At 59.1% G+C, this 20,132-nt stretch overlaps 7 protein-coding genes across 7 annotated transcripts; 4 read left to right on the forward strand and 3 right to left on the reverse strand.

The window, feature by feature from the left end:
• Positions 1–109: 109 nt before the first annotated feature.
• SLS55_000503 (uncharacterized protein) lies at positions 110–2,088 on the forward strand (the record flags this gene model as incomplete). Its single annotated transcript, XM_066772014.1, has 5 exons — positions 110–162; positions 263–927; positions 1,216–1,603; positions 1,678–1,875; positions 1,950–2,088. 5 exons carry the CDS (start codon positions 110–112, stop codon positions 2,086–2,088), a joined length of 1,443 nt encoding a protein of 480 aa, XP_066637293.1.
• Positions 2,089–5,441: 3,353 nt separating this feature from the next.
• On the forward strand, positions 5,442–6,688 carry SLS55_000504 (uncharacterized protein; the record flags this gene model as incomplete). Its single annotated transcript, XM_066772015.1, has 2 exons — positions 5,442–5,886; positions 6,006–6,688. 2 exons carry the CDS (start codon positions 5,442–5,444, stop codon positions 6,686–6,688), a joined length of 1,128 nt encoding a protein of 375 aa, XP_066637294.1.
• A 664-nt stretch (positions 6,689–7,352) lies between these two features.
• Positions 7,353–8,375, reverse strand: SLS55_000505 (uncharacterized protein; the record flags this gene model as incomplete). The annotated part of the gene is made up of 3 exons (XM_066772016.1): positions 7,353–7,430; positions 7,704–7,912; positions 7,964–8,375. The coding sequence occupies 3 exons, from the start codon at positions 8,373–8,375 to the stop codon at positions 7,353–7,355; spliced, it is 699 nt and encodes a 232-aa protein (XP_066637295.1).
• A 3,983-nt stretch (positions 8,376–12,358) lies between these two features.
• SLS55_000506 (uncharacterized protein) lies at positions 12,359–12,721 on the reverse strand (the record flags this gene model as incomplete). The annotated part of the gene is made up of 2 exons (XM_066772017.1): positions 12,359–12,462; positions 12,538–12,721. The coding sequence occupies 2 exons, from the start codon at positions 12,719–12,721 to the stop codon at positions 12,359–12,361; spliced, it is 288 nt and encodes a 95-aa protein (XP_066637296.1).
• Positions 12,722–13,197: 476 nt separating this feature from the next.
• Positions 13,198–14,805, reverse strand: SLS55_000507 (uncharacterized protein; the record flags this gene model as incomplete). Its single annotated transcript, XM_066772018.1, has 1 exon — positions 13,198–14,805. One exon carries the CDS (start codon positions 14,803–14,805, stop codon positions 13,198–13,200), a length of 1,608 nt encoding a protein of 535 aa, XP_066637297.1.
• A 600-nt stretch (positions 14,806–15,405) lies between these two features.
• Positions 15,406–17,890, forward strand: SLS55_000508 (uncharacterized protein; the record flags this gene model as incomplete). Its single annotated transcript, XM_066772019.1, has 4 exons — positions 15,406–15,650; positions 15,773–15,971; positions 16,500–16,684; positions 16,807–17,890. The coding sequence occupies 4 exons, from the start codon at positions 15,406–15,408 to the stop codon at positions 17,888–17,890; spliced, it is 1,713 nt and encodes a 570-aa protein (XP_066637298.1).
• A 931-nt stretch (positions 17,891–18,821) lies between these two features.
• Positions 18,822–19,666, forward strand: SLS55_000509 (uncharacterized protein; the record flags this gene model as incomplete). The annotated part of the gene is made up of 2 exons (XM_066772020.1): positions 18,822–18,834; positions 19,119–19,666. 2 exons carry the CDS (start codon positions 18,822–18,824, stop codon positions 19,664–19,666), a joined length of 561 nt encoding a protein of 186 aa, XP_066637299.1.
• Positions 19,667–20,132: the final 466 nt, after the last annotated feature.

The following is a 20,132-nucleotide window of genomic DNA, read 5'->3' on the forward strand; positions in this document are numbered from 1 at the left end:
GTCCTCAGCAGAGAGCACCGTTCCTCAAGTCTCGCGTCCGTCTCGCCGTGTTCGGATAGGAACGATCCGTTGTCGCCGCCAAGGCTCCGTCGAAGAAAGACAAACAGTCATGACAGAGGCAGTTCTCCCGAAAGATTTCCTCTGGGGCTTCGCAACCGCAAGGTCCGCTCCCTCTCTCCCGACTCTTCCTCTTTTGTGTCGGTGTCGTCCTTGCGCCGGGGAAAGAAGGAAAGACTTATCTTTGGATACTTACTCCATCCAGCTACCAAATCGAGGGTGCGCCTGAGGAAGATGGCCGTGGCCCTAGCATTTGGGACACTTTCTGCCGTAAGCCTGGCAAGATCGCCGACGGCAGCAGCGGCGACGTTGCCTGCGACTCGTACCACCGCACCGCCGAAGACATTGCCCTGCTGAAGCAATGCCGCACCAAGTCCTACCGCTTCTCCCTTTCCTGGTCTCGTGTCATCCCTCTCGGCGGTCGCAACGATCCCATCAACGAGAAGGGCCTTCAGTTTTACGTGAAGTTGGCCGACGATCTGATTGCCGCTGGGATCGAGCCGCTGGTGACGTTGTATCACTGGGACCTTCCGGACGAGTTGGATAAGCGGTACGGTGGACTTCTGAACAAGGAGGAATTCGTGGCCGACTACACGAACTACGCGAGGGTCGTCTTCAAAGCCTTTGGAAGCAGAGTCAAGTACTGGATCACCTTCAACGAGCCTTGGTGCAGTTCCATCCTCGGTTACAGCACCGGGCTGTTTGCTCCAGGCAGGACGAGTGATCGAAGCAAAAACCCCGTAGGAGACAGCTCGCGCGAGCCATGGACCGTTGGCCACAATCTGTTGATTGCTCACGCTGCAGCAGTGAAGGTGTACAGAGAGGAATTCAAAGCGAAGGACGGGGGCCAAATTGGCATTACCCTAAACGGTAAGTCAAAGTTCCCAAAATAACCTCAAACACCACATTGCATTTGCAGGTGAGACGAACCTTGTGTGCTGTCGATCGTCGCCTGGACCTTCAATCGCCCACGGAGCAGTGGTGCCTGTCATCGGTGTACTGTGAGGCGGAAGTCCCGCGCCTATGCAAACCTAGTCTGGACAGCATGTCAGCCTAAGTTTTAGGTCCGACAAGGCCGGCCTTCGCTTGCCTCATGCGACTTATCCCGTCTCGTGGCGTGTGATGTAAGTGCAGATCGGTAGTTCTAACCAGTCGCAGGCGATTACATGTACCCGTGGGACCCTGAGGATCCGCGTGATGTCGAGGCCGCCAACCGCAAGCATGAGTTCTCCATCTCCTGGTTTGCGGATCCTGTGTACTTCGGCAAGTACCCTGACAGCATGCGGAAGCAGCTTGGCGAGCGTCTGCCGGAGTTCACTTCCGAGGAGGTAGCGCTGGTCAAGGGTAGCAACGACTTCTACGGCATGAACCATTATTGCGCAAACTACGTCAAGCATGTCGACACGGAGCCGCAGCCGAACGACTTTCTTGGGAATCTTGAGTGCCTGTTCTATAACAAGGAGGGCGAATGTATTGGGCCCGAGACGCAGAGTCCGTGGCTCAGGCCGAACGCGTTGGGGTTCAGAAAGCTGCTCAAGTGGATAAGGTTCGTTTCTCCAGAAACTCTGTTGGCCCTGTTCCCGCGACGGGAAGGATAGCCACTTACGCCTGTGACATCAGTGACCGCTACGGTCGCCCCGCCATCTACGTGACGGAGAATGGGACGAGCCTGAAGGGAGAGAGTGAGCTGCCGCTGGAGAAACTGCTGGAAGATGATTTCCGGGTCCAGTACTTCGATGATTACATCCATGCGCTCGCAGATGCGTACAGCAAGGACAACGTCGACGTTCGAGGCTACATGGCATGGTCGTTGATGGAGTAAGCAAGATTGCCCAGAAACGCACAGGGACACCCGGCGGGATTCCGCGATGGCTGACGATATTTCCCCGCAGTAACTTCGAGTGGGCAGAGGGATACGAGACGCGCTTTGGCGTGTGCTACGTCGACTATGCAGGGGGGCAGAAGAGATACCCCAAGAAAAGCGCCAGGGCCATTGGTGAGATCTTCGACGCCTTGATGAAGAAGGACTAGCTCGGCTGGCAGGTCTCGGCATCAGACGAGATTGCGAGCCAGTTTTAGGCGGAGGTTCCACCGGCAGGGCGCGAAAAGGGGCTATGCTGGCACGGCAGATGGGCGTAGCGCGAGTCGACTGCCGTGCCGGGGAATTGACAGGCACCAAAGGAGGCTGAGACGCTGGGTTTCGCCGTGAGGCGGCGGCATGCGGATGGGGTCGTCAACGGCGTGGCATGACAGCGGAAGCAACGGTGGGCAGGCGCATCAGCCCTTGCTTATTCGTTTAAGCGAAAATGGTATCAATTTGCTGGTCCACGCCCCGCGCTCAGCTGTTTTGGCACCAGCGCAGTGCCGATACTGTGCGATTGCCAGCCCGGGGACTCGAAATAGGAGTAGTGCTGCCCACCATCGGTCCTACTGCCATGCTCCAGCACGCAGCCAGCTGCATCTAGAGGCTGCTGGCTTGCCAGACACGTGCTGGAAGTGCTACGTACGGCCGCAAGGGGGGCGGCAGGATCGCGCTGCGTGGCCACCCGGCGCTACCGTCGGGCTTTCTGAAGACGCGCAGCTGGCTGCTCGCTACCGCAGTTGCGCAGGGCAGCCGGCGTGGCTGCAAGCGTGGGTGTGGGCGTGCGCGTGGGCGTGGGCGAGGGTGTGGGCGAGGTGGTCCCTAGTCGATTAGCATATTGAGCAAGGCTGAAACGCCCATATGCACCAGCGGGGGCCGCCGAGGAGGGTCCGCCCAGGCACTCAGCGGACCTGGAGGTATCTCCGCCGCCTCCGCTGTTGCAGCGCGGCATGGACCACCTACCCTACGCCCTGCAGGAGCCGGCGTGCGGCGCGACGCGAGGACATGTCACTTGTGCGCCCCGTTCGAGACGGTGCATTGGGCCGCTGGGCGGGCAGCTGCCAGCGGAAGGGGTGCTCCGCACCAAGCTTGTGGTGGACTGGGACCGTTGCTGGGAGGAGCTTGAGCGCACGGGAGGGATTCGACGCGCTGCCGCCCTCAGGTACGCCCGCGCTGCTACCCACACCCACCCCTAGCTCGCCTAAGCCCTAAAACCCCAGCGTACGTGCGCTACGGTGACGGTGGTGTGCGGCTGTGCCTCGACGAGGGCGTGCATGCTTTTTCGCCGGCCACGCTTGTGCTGGACCAGATGCCAGATCTGCACGCCAGTTGCAGCCCAACGTCTTCGCTGCAACAATATCGCGACACGAACACCGCCGTTTCAGGGTCCTTCTGCACACGCCGGCTGTGCCTCATTCGCAGCGCTGCAGGCCGCGGCCATGGCCATGCACGCCTCCCGCCAGCCAGCAACATGCCTCGTGGCGTGGTCCGCGCATGAATGGCTTAGGTTTGCTTCGTCTGCCTCACCATGGGAGCATGTCGCCCATGGCGCGGCGGCAAACGCGTTAGGCGGGCGGAGGTGGTGTTTAGCTGTGGTGCTACTTGCATAGAGCGGGTTGCGCAATCCTGGGACGCACTGTCCACCCATCCGTGTGCTGGTGTGCCAGAGACGGTCGTGCGAAGCGCCGAGCCTAGCCGACGCCCATGCGCCGCTGAAATCACCGAAAGATGGACGCACAGGACAGCCGCTCTTCGTGAAGAAGCTCAGCTGCACAGGAGATCGGCGGTGTCAAGCGGGCGATGACGACGGGCATCTGGGCAACGAACCTGGATCTTGGCTTTCCCTGGACCTCACCCCCTCACCCCAGCAGCACGAAACCTCACCCTCCCATTGAGGCATTTTCCGCCGCCTTCCCTGCTGTCCTGCCCACTGCCGGCCGCCCGCGCCAGTGCTCCCGCCCGCCCATGCTGCATCGAGTCCACGAGAGCGAGCGCGCTGCAATCAAAGCCATGCTTCGCCCAATGCGCTGAAACGCGCGCGGCGGAGGGCGTGTGGACGGGATGCGTGGGCGGACTTGCGCGTCTGCCATCGCCCTGCCATGGCCCCCTGCGTGATGTTCGCCAGCGTGTGCGGCTCCGCTGTGCGGGCGCGGCGGCGATGGTGGTGGTGCTGGGCGGCCGGCGTCCCGCTCCAATGCCGCCCGAAACGGCAAGACCAGCTGCAAGAAACATCCTGCGCCCACGCTGTCCGCTTGCCGGCTCCTTCTGCCCCGGTCGGGAAATCGAGAGCAGGCTCCGCCGCGGGCGCGGCTTCTGAGCCCGCAGGCAGTCCGAGCCAACGAATCCGAGTCCGCACGCCGCCGCCCCCCCATCTATTCTCATCTATGCCCGCGCCCGCCGTCACCGCCCTCGCAACCATCGCACAGCCCGGTGCCCGGCCTGACCGGTGGCCGGCGGAGGAATCGGGAGATGGACCACAGCCGGCGGCATGCCTTCCCAGCGCCAAGACGGCCGTTGGCGACAGTTCCTGGCGATCTCCACCGACACCAGGCTCAGAATTTGCCGGCCGATGTCGAGGCTCATGGGCAGCCACGTGCGGCGCCGGCACATTTTGCTCTGCCGGCTAGGCCGGCCGGCCGCTGGGCTGCAGGCTAGAGACTGGCGTGGACAGGCCTGTGACGCGGTGCCCTGCGTGGGAAGCGAGCTGGTGGCGTGGGAGCGGGCGCCATTCGGGGCGTCCAGCTGTGCTGCCATGTGGCCGGCGCAGGGGTCTTCCACGGCAGTGGATGCGCCAGCGGCAGGCATTGGGCGCGGGGCTCTATCGCGATCAGCTCGTCCAATTTGACGCGGACGGCGACGAAGGATCTGTGTCGGCGTCTGGCGGGCATGGCATGTCCCGTCATGCCCTCCGCACAGGCACCGGAGATCTGGACGCGCAGCTCTGGGGTGCACCGGCGATTGGGCCGCTGTTGCTGCTGAGGCTGGCGATGCGAGCGCACGCCGACGGCCAAACTCCGTTCGCTGGCATCGAAACGGCTTCCTCCCGGCGCCGTGCCAAGCCCATGTCAAGCGTCTCGAAAATTCCAAAGTGAAACCCCTTCCCCGCAAAGAGGCGCACGTGTGCCTACCGTCGTGTTGGAATCCGAGGGGAGCGAGCCCGCGCAAGCCTCACTCGCATCGCAGAAGAGCCGGCGCTGGAGCGCCGCTGCGATCTGACCATAGGCGTAGCTGCGCCCTCACCTGATAGTCCTAGTCTTCCCAGGCCCTGGCCACATACCTGGTGCGGGCGGTGTCGATGGATCCTCACTGCCATTTCTCCTGATCTGCTATTGCAGAAACTTATCTGCAACCGTGGTGGCCCGGCTGCCAACTTTCGCCCGCCTACAAGTACCCAATATACGCACCGCTGGGCGCCCCCCACATACATCGCTTCCTCCCTCACCGCCGTCCCGAGTGCGGAATGTCCATTACCACCGCCATCAGACCGCTACACAGTCCCGTCGAGTACCGGAGCCGCTATTCAATGAGTGCCCAGTCCAACCACAGCATCTCGTCTGTCAAGACGACGCCCTCCTACGAGGGTCAGTCGTCTGACACGGACTCCAAGAAAAATTCGACGCCCACCCCTACCGGCTCCGCCAACGCCCAGCATGCCGCCCAGCCCGGCGCCAAACGCCGCCCGTCGAGAGCAGGCACCCGCAGCGTCAGCACGCTGACTGCCGCCCAGCTGGAGCGCAAGAGGGCCAACGACCGTGAGGCCCAGCGGGCCATCCGACAGCGCACCAAGGACCACATTGAGAGCCTGGAGAGACGGGTGGCCGAGCTCACGGCGCGGGAGCAGGCCAACGGACGCATCCACGAGATCATGCAGCGCAACGACGACCTCGAGCAAGAGAATGCCATCCTGCGCCAGCGCCTCAACCACGCCATGGCTGCGCTCGGCCAGGCGGGTTACCAGGAGAGCAATGGTATGTTGCTGAGCCACGGCCCCGTATACTACTTCGCCGGCCGGCACAACGCGCGTTGAGCATCGGCGGGGGAGAAAAAGCAAAATCGGCGGTTTGGCTGACAGTTCCGCGTTTTGCAGGCCTGCCAAGCGAAAGCGGCATCCTTGCAACGAACGGCGCACCGTCGCCAAGCGACAGGATACACATCATGAACCAGCCCAGGCCATCGTCGACTCCCACTGCCCGCAGTGTGCCTTCTGTCACGGGCGCAAGCGTGCCGAACGTGCCCTCGCAGGCCGACCAGTGGCATCACCCGCACGCGAATCCGCACGCGCATCCTGGATACAGCCCGGCAGCCACTACCTCCACCACCGGAGCGGATTCCGCACCGCCCGTCGACGTTGCCGCTCCGCCGGATGCCATGCGCTGGAGTCCCCACGGTTCGCACGTCAATGCCCCCGTCTCTGTCGCCGAGAGCAGCATGCATCCCGTTGATAATTCTGTGCCGCATTCCATGGGCTACGGCGGGTACGTGTTGGATGCCAGCGGCCGTCCCGTGCAGTCCCAATACGAAGCCCAGAGCCAGCAAATGGGATACAGCCATATACCTGTCTCTAACGCCCCGCCGCACCCGCCTTCTTATCACGACCAGCGTCATCTTCCAGTCCAGATGCCGAACCCTCCCTCATCCTATTCGCAGTATCCCCAGCCCCAGAGCTACATCCCCTCGTCGCACCATGGAGAGCCAATGATCCAACGATCGCCGATGGAGGGCCAGCACATGATGTACAGCATTCCGTCAAACGTGAAGCCGGAGCAATGAGTTTTGCCGGGGATGGAATTGTATGGAAAGGAAAGGAAACATCGCCGCACACATATCCAGCCGTTGCATCCCGCCGTGCCACCAGGGCCACACGCTTTGGGAGGCGATTCTCAACGCTGGAAAATTTGCGGTGCGGCGCTCTGTCCAGGCACCGCTTCAGGCACCGGTCTCGGCTGAGCGCCGCACGCAGGCGCGAACGGATTTGGCACTCTAGCCGGGGTTTCAATCGGCAGAGTGGCCCTCCACGGCGCCGCATGAACTACGCAACTGGCGTCAGAGCGCGTCAGGAACGCGTCAAAGATAGGAACTGTTTGTATCATCTAACAGTAATACGAAGGACCGCAATATCAACACCATTATTTTTTGCCGCCCTTATCCGTCGTCCTACGTCATCACCATGCGAAAACCGTTTTCTTAACACTTTGAGGATAAGGTCGCAAACCCAGGATCACGAAGCGTTTTCTAGGGAATTTACCGCGACTAAGACCCTCAGGCCCCTCGGCAGATGACTCGTGGAGGTCGACTCTTCCAGACCCCGGTTCCCTGATGAACGTCCCGCCGGTCCATGCTCCGCGGCTTTGGATGGGAGGACCCGGCACGGCCCCAGCTGACCGTGGACCGCAGCTCCGGACCCCGGATCCCGACACTGACTCGGCTACGTGTATCAGGACGATTTATGCACGTCCCGGGCGACGTCGTTTTCTGCCTGTTGTTCGCGGATCTTGGCCAGGATCCCCGGATACTGCCGAGGACGCAACCGTATCAGCCAATCGCTTTCCTTTGTGAGGTGCGAGGGTACGTCGACCAAGTGAAGGGTTGAAATTGCACTTCGCTCTATACTTGCCCTCTCACCACCAGTGCACCACGTCCGCCAACTTCGGCTGATCTGCCTCCGGGACACGAGGACGGGCCGAATATGCGTGCGACAGCCCGCAGGGGGCCTAGAAAGTGAGAGAAAGGGAAGCGACACCCGCCGATGAGGCCTACTGTAAGGGCTGAGGGGAAGATCACTCACCCACTTCTCACCGACATCCGGGTGGCTCCGGACTCGGTTCACCAACGTCGCCTCGCCCAGGTGGCCCCACCGTCCCTTCACAAAGGCAAAATCGACCTTATCGTCGCGCCTTTCGCGCTTCAAGGCCCGCACCGCCTCAGGCACGTCAATTTCTTCAAAGCGCGCGTCATAGCTGACGCCCTGAAAGAATGGGATGCTATAGCGGGGCCCTTCCCCGCAACGCGGGCTCAGGACCCTGTGCGTCGTCGATGCACACACACCTTGGGTGATGGCTTCGAGGCCTTGCCCTATAGCAACGACCAACGTGTTGGGCTTCGGTGGGCAGTCTATCCACTCTCCCGCCGCGTTCAGAGCCTGCAGTCCGCGATGCGGCGAGGCCTGCAAGAGGTAGGATGTGAGCATGCTGTCCTTATGCGGGCCCACACCCTGCCGCGCAATCTCGTCGTCGTCGTCCACGTCCGGTGACACTTCCGGGTACTTGATGACCTTCAGCTTGTGCTGTTGGTCGGCGTCGAAGAACCGGTCAAACGCGTCGGGAGGTAGACCGATTGCCTCGGCTATCAGCGACGTGAAGAAAGTGCTAATCCCCGACATGGCATGCATGTACTCCTCGAACACGGGTCGGAAGCGTGGCAAGTACTGCGACGATGGCCATTGATTCGGTGCCCGCATGTTGTAATAAAGGGGTGCGTCCGGCCCCGGAAGGTCATGCGTAGTGGAGAGGTCGAGTTGCTCGCGGTGGTCGGCGTGCATCGCCGTCGTCTCGTTGTCTAACTGCACGAAGAAACGGTCAGCATCGAAACCGATATTGGGACCACGTCAAAACGCAGAGACGACAAGAGATAAAGAAACAGCGCCCTTCTCGGAAAGCATGAGATCTTGCCCCTACCCGTTGCAGCCCACCAGGAAAACCCTCAGCGCAGTTCGATTCTCGACATTATTTTTCCTCCCATCAAACCTCCTTCATGTCTTTTCTACATTTCCTCCTGTACACCATCTCATTCTAATTTACAACCTGTATTGTCTCGCTTTTCTTTCCGCACATGTATAGACTGGGCTTGCAAATAGACGGTGGAGTTTGGTTTTTATCCTTTTGAATGCAAAGATACCACAACAGCACTCGAAAATCGCATGTAACAACATTAGAGTTGAGCAAAGCACAAATGTAAGAGAAAGTAGTTCTACTGTCGTCAACATCGACGACAACTTCATCAATTATGAGACACCTGCCGAAGGGTAGGTGTCATACTTCTTCAAAGACAACGACAAATAAAGTGACCGCAACGCCAAGATAAATGCTTTGTGATCAACAACAGAGTTACGGAGTTTGTAAAAGCATGCGCTGGACGTTCCGTCATTGAGCAAGAAAAGCACGCAATCGAAAGCGAGCACGACGACAATCCAACAACACCAACAGAAGAGTGAGAAAAGTGGGAGGGAGATAAGAGAAGAAAGGGCGCACAGAGGAAAACTTCAAACTCACCCTGCTCCACCCCAAGAAGCTCTTCTCGTTCTTCATCTCGATGCGCCGCTTCTCGGCGTCGGGCAGCCTGTCGGCGGCGAAGAAGCCGACGCCCTCGGCCACGGCGTCGGCGAGCAGCCGCGCCGGCAAGGCCGCCTCACCGGTCACGTCGAGATAGAGGAAGCCGACGTCGAGCAAAGCCGCGCGCAACGCCGCCAGGAAGCGCGGCTTGGTCGCCGGGCTGCGGGCGTCGCGCAGCGCGAGCGTCGGGATCGCCGTGAACGAGGACGATGGCGGCGGCGCCCCAGCATCAGGAGTCCGTGTTTCGGCCGTTTCGTCGACGGCCATAACCTTTTTTTTGGGATTTATTTTTATCTCGCCCTTGGTGCCTTGGCGGCGAAAGGGGGTGTGTGCGCTATGGGGGAGGAAGGATTTTGGGTAGAAACGGCGGCGGGATGGGTGGTTGGTGGTGCGTGGTGTGAAGGAGCCTTGATGCGGAGGTGGTGGTGGTAGTGCTCCTTGCCTGATCTAGAGCGGGGGTGTGTGCCCGTGGAATCGGCGGCGTCACTAGCCCGGTCGCCGCCGCCCGCCAAGCCGATCGTGGTGCTGTGCTCCTGGTATCCCAAACTATGGCTACTCTCTATCTAACTTAACGGCAATCCTAACTTCCGGGAAGGGGAGGGCGCGGGATAACGCAAGCGACGCAGGGAAGGTGCCGATGTGCAAGGCGTCATGTTGGCCTGACCATATCAAGAAGCAAGAGCTTTGTTGCTTGCCTAAAAATTGTCCAGATGCCCTATGGAAATTGGATGTCGCAACACGATGAAATTAGAGGCATGGTCAGAGCTTGTCTTCTCCTTCCTTTAACAACGTCTAGCGCCGTCGGTTATTGTTGGCTTTAGGTCCAACGGCTTGTGCCAGTAGCGCCAGATTGATTTTTTTCGCCGTTTCCAATTATCTGAGACGCGCAGTGGCGCCAGCGCGTGCGTAAAACTTCAGTGCCCGGTCTGATCCAAGTGACAATAATCTGCCTGACAGGACCAATTATGGGAATCAAGCATTGCAGGTGGTACGACGACAGGTCGAAACGAGATTGATGAAGAAGAGTTGAAACTTGATAGTAGAGCTTGACGGAGAACCCCGAATGAAAGCACGCAGGAGAAAGGAAAGTGGGTTCCCGGTCGTTCGGAACATGTAGGGATCGAAGGTCGTTGCTTCGTACAAGTCGTGACGGTCGTTTGCTGCCTGACGATATGGTCGTCCCAAAGAGGGCAGTCGCATGCGTGATGATAATCGGCTCTCCGCTGATGTAAACGGTGGACCTAGGCTGACATCTCTAGTTGCCCTTTCCTGTTTCGGGATAGTGCGTGTGCAGCACGCGCCTCTCCCGCGCGGCACCCCTCCCTTCTTCCACCATCAAAGCTCTGGATGGACGGAACCCTTCTCCTTACTCATACACAGCCCCTGCAGCCAATAACTCCACAACCCATGTCTTCCCTGTTTGGAAGCCAGCCTAAGCTGAAGGAGGGGCGGAGCGGAGCAGGGAAAGTCGCTTCGAGCTCGGCCATGTCGCGGCAAGCTAGTCGTTGCGCATGTAGTAGACAAAGGCGCCAAGCGCGACAGTCTTGACGAAGAGTACGCAGAGGGAAGATATGAGCGGGATGAGCAGCATGACTCGGGGTTGCTTGCTTTGACAGCGGGTGGAGGGTGGCCTGGGACGGACGGACCCGATGACAAGGTGGTGGTGCGGGAAAAGAGTTATGGGGAGCGGATCGTAGCTGAGAGGACGTATACCTTCACTGACTTTTTGAATGCTGTTGACTTACACAGATACGTCGCGTGCGCAGCCTGTTTCCAGGTGAGCTGCAGCATTCCCGCGCCAGCTGCTGGGAAGTCACCACAAGCAGCCCCGCGAGGCGCGCGGGGTTCCAGCACGTGAAAGCCAGTGGCCGGCGAGCCAGGGACGAGGCGATGCGAGGCGAGGCGGCGCTGGCTATGTGGCGTCAGCGCCGTTGTGCGTTGCTTGCGCGTGATGGGTGCTTGTGTGCTTGTGTAAAGTCGTGGCCCGCTAGGCAGGGGTCGGCCTGCGCCATCACTGTTTGGGCGCTATGGACAGTCGGCGTCGCTGCATCTCTCACCGACACCATGGGACTGGGGTTCGGGGCACGCCCAGGTGACCTCAGCTGGCGCCAGTGCCATGCCGTCCGCCTGCACATCGCCCACACAGCCCAGCCCGCGCCGAACGCCGTTGCTTCTCATGCCCGCGCCGCCTGCGGCCTAGTGTCTGGTGAGCTGTTGAGAAGTCTGACCGCTCGTCCCAATCGCGCTCGGTCTGGGTGCTCGCGATCGAGAGGCGGTCGGTCGGGCTGGCCGGTACGCGCGTCGCGCAAGCGGGACTGGGATGATCGTGTGTTGCGGGGCACGGCCAAGGTTTATTTGTCAGGATTACTAGCTCCGACGGAGGTATCTACGCCGCACCACTATAGGCACGCCCATCGTGCCTAATTATTTAGAGAGCTGGCGCGCTCCGCCGGAACGCACGTGCTTAAGCCTAGCTGAATATTAAGAACCCACACGGTCCGTTCGCTGCCTCGTGAAAGGGTCGGCGCAACGCACGCATGCAAAACTTCGTATGTCGCATAAGCTTGTATTGTAGGCGTCGAACCACGTTGCCTCTATTGTATGCTTAGCCAGGGTCTAAGAATTTGGGAGCTAACGCCCGCAAGGGGCTTGCCAGAAGGAGCATCATCATCCTCTCCACCGATCCCGAACAAGGCTTCTGGCTACTAGCAGCCCGATCCCTGAGCCCTTCGCTTGTTGCTACATCGTGCGCCGCCCTGATGCAAGAACGCCCATTCCGTACGAAGGAAAAGCTGTCAGTGCCTTGATGGCCCCGTCGTGTTCCCGCTTGTTGTTACCCCAAAGGTGATGCCATGAACGCCCAGAAAGGAAAGGAAAATCTCCGTTCCGCAGAGAAACGCCGTTGCCGTCCGTGTGTTTTTCCCCGTTGTCATTCGCAGCCCACACTGGACCGTGCCCGCCACTGCCACACCCTTTGCATTGTACACAAACTTGTTTCTGTGGCGGTCGTGCGTCTGCCCGGGCAGCAGAAGTTTGTGTTGATGCCACCGCAGCTCCAGCTGCAGCCCACCACTGCACGGCCGCCGTTCGGGCTAGGCCGCTTCACTAGCCCTCACGCGTACGGCGCAAGGCGCTGGTGCGGGCTGGGCTGCTCCCCGAACTTCTCCCAGCCCATCTGCCAGGCTAGGTACTCGGCGTTGACGGGGTTGCCAGGACCTGCAATGGAAACAAATGTCAATGGCGCTGTGACTCTTCTCCCGCGTCGAGACACAAGGCGAGACAGCTACTCACGCGGTGCGCAGGTGAGGACCTTCGGCTGGTTGATCAGCTTGGGCGCCTGCTGGACGAGTGACTTGCGGGTGGTAGTCTGGATCGCGGTACCGATGGCGCGAGGGCCTGCAGTAGTCGTCGTGGGCGATCCAATCGCACCCATGGCTGCGCGCAGGCGGAGGAAGGTGTACGTGAACCAGGACATGGTTGGCGTGACGTATCAAGCAGACCGAAGGCTCGAGATGTCGAATTGGTGTTGCGTCGGTGCGGTAGGCTGGCTTTGGGAGTTGTCGTCTGTAGGATTGCTCTGTTCTTGACGCTCGCTGGAAGTAGGTCGCAGGATCAAGATGCAAGTTGTCTGAACTTAGGAGCCGACCGTGGTGGAGGGCACGACGCTGCCCAAATAGGAAAGCAAACAGGCGCCTTCCGTGCAGTCACTGCAAATTCAGTGACGTATCCACGCGACCGGAGACTCACGCAGCAGAGGCAGGCAGCGGGTTAAAAAAAGGTGAAGGAACAAACCGCCCCGAGGTATCCATATTTGCCCTGCGAAGTGCTATAAACTCGTATCATCGTGAAATCCAGCCACGCTCAAGTATTATAGTGACCGAAGAAGGAAAAACCAGGGAATGCCAACGCGTATGCCAGTCGTCGGCTTGCCTGTCCGGCTAGGCAGCTCCATCATCGCTTCTCGTTCACGTACTGGCCCTGCAGCGCCTGCCCTGCTAGAGGCTCACCCACCCCCGAGTTTCCACTTTGGGGCACGGCATTACCGAACCCAACGATGCCGCCAGGCGCAGCAGAGCCGCCGCCTGGTTGCCCTTGGCCAAGGTTGTCGTTGACAGCGCCAGTCTGGATTGCGCCATAGGCCTCAGCCTTCTTCGCATCCTCGGGCGGGATGTCACCGCCATCACCACCGCCAACGACGACCTCGCCGCCTCCCTTGACTTTACCAACGACCATGCCCTTAGCAACCGACTTCAGCACCGCGCGACGGGAGACACCAGTCACATCGATGTAGACGAGGCCGACATTCTTGACGCCGCCTGCTAATTCTGCAGTGAGGTTCCCTGCATCCTGGCCATACTTGTGTCCAACCACTTGCGCAGCTGCCGCACCGCTAGACGCAAGCAGCTTCTTGCCGCCATACTCAAGGCCGTCAGCAACGGTGGAGAAGGCAATCATGGACTTGTTGAGGAAACCCGGCTTGTAGCCCTCACCCTTTTCTTTGCCTTTACCTCGCCCGGAGAGCGACGCGCCGAAGTTCTGCGCGTACTTGGTGGCTTGGCCCACGGTCTTCGCGGATATAGTGGCGGCGCTATGCGTGAGCTCGTGGATCTTCCTCACATGGTCGTGTGTAGCTGGCTTAAACGTGACAGGCTTCTGGTTCGGCTTGGTCTTCTGGGTGAAAGAGCTCGCGCCTGAGGTCATGGCGTCGCTCAGGTAAGTGGAACCAGTAACGATCAAGCGCGATGCAGCAGCAGCATTCTGAACCAAAGAGGAGCTCTTGTAGGCGGGGTGCCGGGCCATGCGCAAGTATTCCTCGGAGATGGGGCGTACATCGACATGTTTGCCGTCTGGACTGATTTCCACCTCGACGGGATCTTGGCGATGGTCAGCAAAGGGTGACGAATACTTCCCCGAGAGAATCTCACTCTTTGAGCCGGGCCTCAGCCTCGGGTCTTCGTCAATCGCAGCGCCATCTGCAAGCTCGCCCACGACGCTTCCGTTCTCCTCGTCGATGAGGACAATCTGTCCGTGCTGGCCCTTACCCGTGCCCTCCACATATCCTTCGCCGGGCTTGTAGGCGGCCGGGTTGTACGAGGGGGGAAGATCGCCCTTCTCGCCCTTCTCAGTGCGCGGAGCTTGCGCGCGCTCAAGGAAGGCGGTGCATTGTGCCAGAATTGTCTCAAAAGTGTCGACGTCCTCCTGAGTGACACCCTGCCCGAGGGGCGGGAACTCAATGCGCGTGAATGCGCCACTATCGGGGCCAAGGTCCCAGCGCGGAATCAGATAGCTGCTGGGCGGCTGGTGGTAGATCTGGGTCGTCGCTGGGAGGGGGAGGTCGAGCTCTGGCGGCAGGTTCAGATGAAGGTAGAAGTCTTCCTCTGGCGACTCGTTGGCGGTCCGCGCAGCGGGATCGGCGAAAGGGCTGGTGGTCGGCACCATCAGCAGCGAGAGCGTCTGTGGGCCCGATGGCGTAAGAGAATCCTCCTCGCCATTCTGAATGTGGTAGGCTTTGATCCCCGGGATGGAGTAGAGTAAGCGCGGGTCGTTGTGGCTGGCCATGGCGTCTGTGTCCGTCGGGCAACGAGCGTGGTCAAGAGTGGATGTCGACAGCACAGAAGTCGCGCGGTGCTGGGCGGGTATATATCGCAGGCGGCAAATTCTCCTGGGAAAGGGGATATCTTGGAGCGTAGTACGTTGCGTCCAAGACTTGGAGGCGTTGACACAGCCACGCTTGATCCATACGTCACGCCGTCGCGCTTATTGTTTGGCTGGGCAGGCGCGCCCCTCACTTCTCGGGCGGTAGCTCCTGCGCCTGCCCGAAACAGGGAAAGCTTCCGTCGCCCGGGCCCAGAATCGTCGCCACGTGTGGCGGTGCGTGTGGCGCACCACCTCACGCGCCCAGCAGTCGCGCTTTTCGCCGCTTCTTTCACCGCTGAGACGTCCTGAAGGTTAACTGTTGAGTGGGTCTTTCTGCTGTGTTTTTCGCCCCAGACAACTGTCGCGCTCGACCGTCGCCGCCTCCCCGCACTTCGACGCCTCTGTCTAGCCTAGCAGCCACGCCGTACAACGCTTGTGCAACGTTCGCCATCGCGTACCATTTCTTGCAGGTATCGCCCGCTGATCAACGCCGCCTACTATCGCGCGTCCCGCTCACATAGCATGCAGCTTCGACCGTTACCGATCCTGGCTAAGGGCCAGATACCTGTCAAGATTCCGTTCTCCCAGAGCCAACTAGCTCTCTTCCCTCAGCTCTGCCTGGCTGCCGATCTGGAGCCAGAGCAGGCCTTCCCGTTCAACACGTCTCCGACGCAAGAGCTGGTTTCCGGACAGGAGCCGCACCCGCACTCGGGATGGTGGAGCCACACCCTCGAGTCCGACCCTCCCTCGTCGGTCCTGTCCGGAGGGTTGCGCGCGTCCTGCGCCGCAACCTGCCTCCATTGAACTTCATCACCCTGCACTATGCATATTTTTTTATTACCTGCCTCGTGTCTGCTGTCATCTTCTGGGGTGCATCCACGCCTGCCAGGAGTGTCAGCTTCACCGACTCGCTCTTCCTCTGTGTGAGCGCCATGACGCTGGCGGGTCTTAATACCGTCAACCTTTCCAATCTGAACACCTTCCAGCAGGTCATACTCTTCTTGCTGATCATGGCCGGCTCCGCCATCTTCGTCTCGGCATTTGTAGTGCACGTGCGAAGAAAGGCATTCGAGGCCAAGATCCACACAGTAGCCGCAGAAGAAAAACGAGGAAGACACAGGTTTTCTTTGAGCAGACCTCGATCAGGACGTTCCTCGCGCAGCCGTCCACGTTCTGCGGTGGTTGATCCGAAGCTGCCTGATGCAGCCGTTGTCAGAGCCACGGAAAATGACGTCGCTGTCGTCGATGTACCCCACATCGTGGAAGAGAAGCTAGACTTAGAAGACATAGCCGGGAAAGAGACGCGAAGCCAGAATGCCAGTTCGAGTAAAGACGACCACATAAGCTTCAGCCCTGAAGCTCTTCGGGACCCGAGTCGTGAGCCGCGATCGCGGCGCCACAGCCACAGGCTGCTGAACATGCAAGGGGTTGGAGCGCGCTCCAACGCCAGCTTGCATCGGCGACACAGTTTTGTCGGTCAGGACTCGATCTATACATCGCGAACCCAAGCTGTTGAGGACGAGGATGACGAAGACAACGGGAAATCTTTGAAGGAGCATCCCTCGAGGATGTTTCCCCCGGCAGACTTCGCAGGCTCGATTGGACGAAACTCGCAGTTCCATCATCTAACTGAGGAAGAACGGGAGGCTCTTGGTGGTGCTGAGTACAAAGCCATCAAGGTCTTGTGCGTCATTGTGCCGCTGTACTATGTACTCTGGCAACTGCTGGCTTGCATCGGCCTCGGCGCATACGTTGCCTTGAACAGGCCTGACACCGCTCTACGGAATGGACTTAACCCTTGGTGAGTAAGAAGAAATATTTCCAGCGTGTGAGCCACGTAATTGCACGTATCTTCACCGTGGTGTTGCTGGAGAAATGTTCATTGTACGTTGAGAAATCGAGCCACATACTGACATCGCACAGGTGGGTTGGTGCTTTTAATGCCGTCTCCGCATTCAACAATTCGGGAATGAGTCTGCTGGACGCCAATATGACCGCATTTCAAACCGCATATTACATGCTGCTCACCATGGGCGTGCTAATTCTTGCTGGCAATACTTGTTACCCCATTTTCCTTCGCCTTATTGTCTGGTCCATGCAGAAGCTGTTGCCCGCCACTGAGCGCTGGGATGACCTCCGTCATACGCTCCAATTTCTACTTGATCATCCGAGGCGGTGCTACACTAACCTTTTCCCGTCGCAGCACACTTGGTGGCTTTTGCTGTCTGTTATCACTCTCAACGCAATTGACTGGGCTGCGTTCGAGGTGCTCAACATTGGGAACAAAGCAATCAACGACCTTCCCACAGCAGCAGAGATCATCGATGGGTTGTTTCAAGCTCTGGCTGTGCGTTCTGGTGGCTTCTACGTGGTCCCAATCACCACGGTTCGTATCAGCCTGCAGGTCTTGTATGTTATCATGATGTACATCTCGGTGTATCCGGTTGTCATCACGATGCGCAATTCCAACGTTTACGAGGAACGTAGTTTGGGAATCTATGCGGACGACCCGCATTTGGATGCCTTGAACGAGATGCACGAAAAAAAGCAGTCATTCTTTGGCTTCGTCAAGGAGCGATTCCTCGGGCCCAAAGGGGAAGAGCAAACCAAGTCGTACTTCCTGCACCAGCAGTTGCAGGCACAGTTGGCGCACGATCTGTGGTGGCTTGTCTTGGCGGTCTTCGTCATCATGATCATCGAAGGGGGCCAGTTCGAGCGCGATCCGGCCAACTTTTCAGTGTTCAACGTCATCTTTGAGACGGTTAGCGCATACGGCTGCGTGGGTGTCTCGACGGGCGTGACGTACGATGCGTTCAGCTTCTCCGGTAGCTGGCACAAACTCAGCAAGCTCGTGCTGTGCGTGGTCATGCTCAGAGGCAGGCACAGAGGCCTTCCGGTCGCTATTGACAAGGCGGTGCTGCTGCCAAGCGAGGCACAGTACCAGGCTGAAGAGGAGGACGCACAGCTCCGCATGGAGAGGACTGTCAGTAGGCGCGACATTGTATGAAAGCACTGTGTCGTCCATTGGCCATTGTAGATGTTAGCATGTTGCATGTATACAGAGAGAAGGGGGGAGGAGAGGTGAGTTGGTCCGTTGAAATGGGTAGAAGTGTAGATGATGGGTGGTGAAGGTTTAGCAGAGGCGACGCCTGACTATAGCGGCATTGTCATAAGCAAGGCAGAAGGAGTCAGCGCCTAAGCAACGGTTCGAGTCGTGCATGACTGTGTGCATGGCCGTTGCAGCATCCCTGTGCCAATCGCGGACCCTTGTGGACGATCCCGACATGCCATAAGGTGTCGACATCAAGGCGAGCAGTTCTCTGAGTCGCCATCTCGGCAGAGAGCCCGAGCTCACTGGCAGAGCACATGTCATGCACGCTGGTCCATGGCGACTCAGACAAATCCGATCCGTGTGGCTCTGCGCCGGACGACTCGGGCCTCAAGCAGGGCCCAAGAACCCGTCACGTCGGCACCCACGTGGCGTGGGCCCTTAACTGCTCTCGCACGCTATTAGTGTATTTCCGATCCCCTCTACGTAAATCCGGCGGGATGGTCTTTCCCGCCCGCCTGGCCCTGACTCCTCCGCCGACGGGCAACGGAAAGACTGGATTCCTTCCTGGATCTGACAGTGGCTTCGATCGCAGATCGTGCGCGGGACCAGCGCGGGAACAGCCTGCGAACGACGATGCGGTTGTGCGACGGCTCGTGAGTCATGCTGGAGTACTAGTGGTTTCCGCCCGCCGCTCCCGCTCCGCCCCTTCTCTCCGCTCTCCTTCATCCCGCTCCCTGATTACTGTATCCCTGATTACTGTATCCCTGTGTATCCGTTGAGTGACGTTCCCGTCTCATCTGTGGTGCTCTCAAACAAGAGTAGGTTGCGACTCGACTTGTCGCCCTCACACCCCATCACTGCCAACAACCTCCCGACCGCCTACACCATGTCTGTCAGTTGTAAGTTTACCCCTCCCTCTTGCCACTTCGCTTCCTTCTTTTGCTGTCCTCGGCCCCGCCCTCTCTCGGCCCGAAGAACCTACGGGCACCCCATCCCCACCGAACTGTTCCCGCGACGGCCGTCAACCGCAGCCACACCTAACCGCAAGCGGCCCAACGCATGATGACATCACATCCACTTTTCTCTCTCACACTCTCCATCTTATTCTTTTTGTTGCCAATTTAGGAGAAACGCTATTCCTTCCCCACCGCTGACTCTCCGAAACTAAAAAAAAAAAAAATAGCCTACATCAACACCACCTTCACCGTCACCTTCTCCAGGTCGCTACCCGACGGGCCCGACGGCGACGCGGCCAACACTACCCGAGATGCCGCCCTCGCGCTCCTACACGACCACCCCACCGTCGTCACTCTTAGCCCACTAGTCACACGGTACGAGCGCGTCGATGACGACAAGGACAGCGACAACAACGAAGGCGGCGATGCGGCGAACAAGAACAAGGAAACTTACCTCGTCTGGGAAACTATATCTTACCTTCCGGGCACGCACCTCTGGGATAGCGAGCTGGGCATCGAAGCTTCATTTGAAGACACGACAGATGGGACGAAGGCGGCTGTGACGGCGCCGTTGGGCTTCAAGAGCTGTTTCGAGTGGAAGATCGTGAGGGATGAGAGTGGCGGTTGGATGGCCGAGGAGAGTGTGACGGCGACTTGTCCATGGGGGCTGAGGTGGTTCGTCGAGGGGACGATGAGGAAGGCGCATGAGGTTATTCTGGGGCGGTTTGTGGAGAGGGTGGGGGAGAAAGTGGGGGTGGGGCGCAAAGGGGACTGAGGTACCGTGGTTGATGAGGGGGTGGTTGTTGAGGTTGGGGTGGTCGGTTCGTTGGAACAAGGTAGGATTGGCTGGTCGGTTCAACGAGAGAGTATTGCAGGTCAGTGCCCCTCCGGAGGAATCATCTGGTGCCGTTGCCCATCCAACATATCAAAGTGAAACCAAGGAATACTCACAGCATTGACGATCTATCGTCTACACTCTAGCAAATCACCATAGTATTTGAAACTCAGGTCATCTATGGTATATTACAGATCTGGCTCTTGTATGCTTGGTATCTTTATTAGAACACCCATACCAGAAACTCAGCCTCTGCGGCCGCTCGTTTATCTGCCCTGGTTATTACCACCGTTATTTCCACCTTGGCCGCGACCACCGGCATTGTTCTGACCCTGAGCGGCATTGTTGTTGCCACTGCCACTGCCCGGCAGGAAATTACGGAATGGGATGCCGCCCGGCGGATATC

Source organism: Diplodia seriata (assembly GCF_021436955.1).
Source record: "Diplodia seriata strain FDS-637 chromosome Unknown scaffold_1, whole genome shotgun sequence".
Lineage (NCBI taxonomy): Eukaryota > Fungi > Ascomycota > Dothideomycetes > Botryosphaeriales > Botryosphaeriaceae > Diplodia > Diplodia seriata.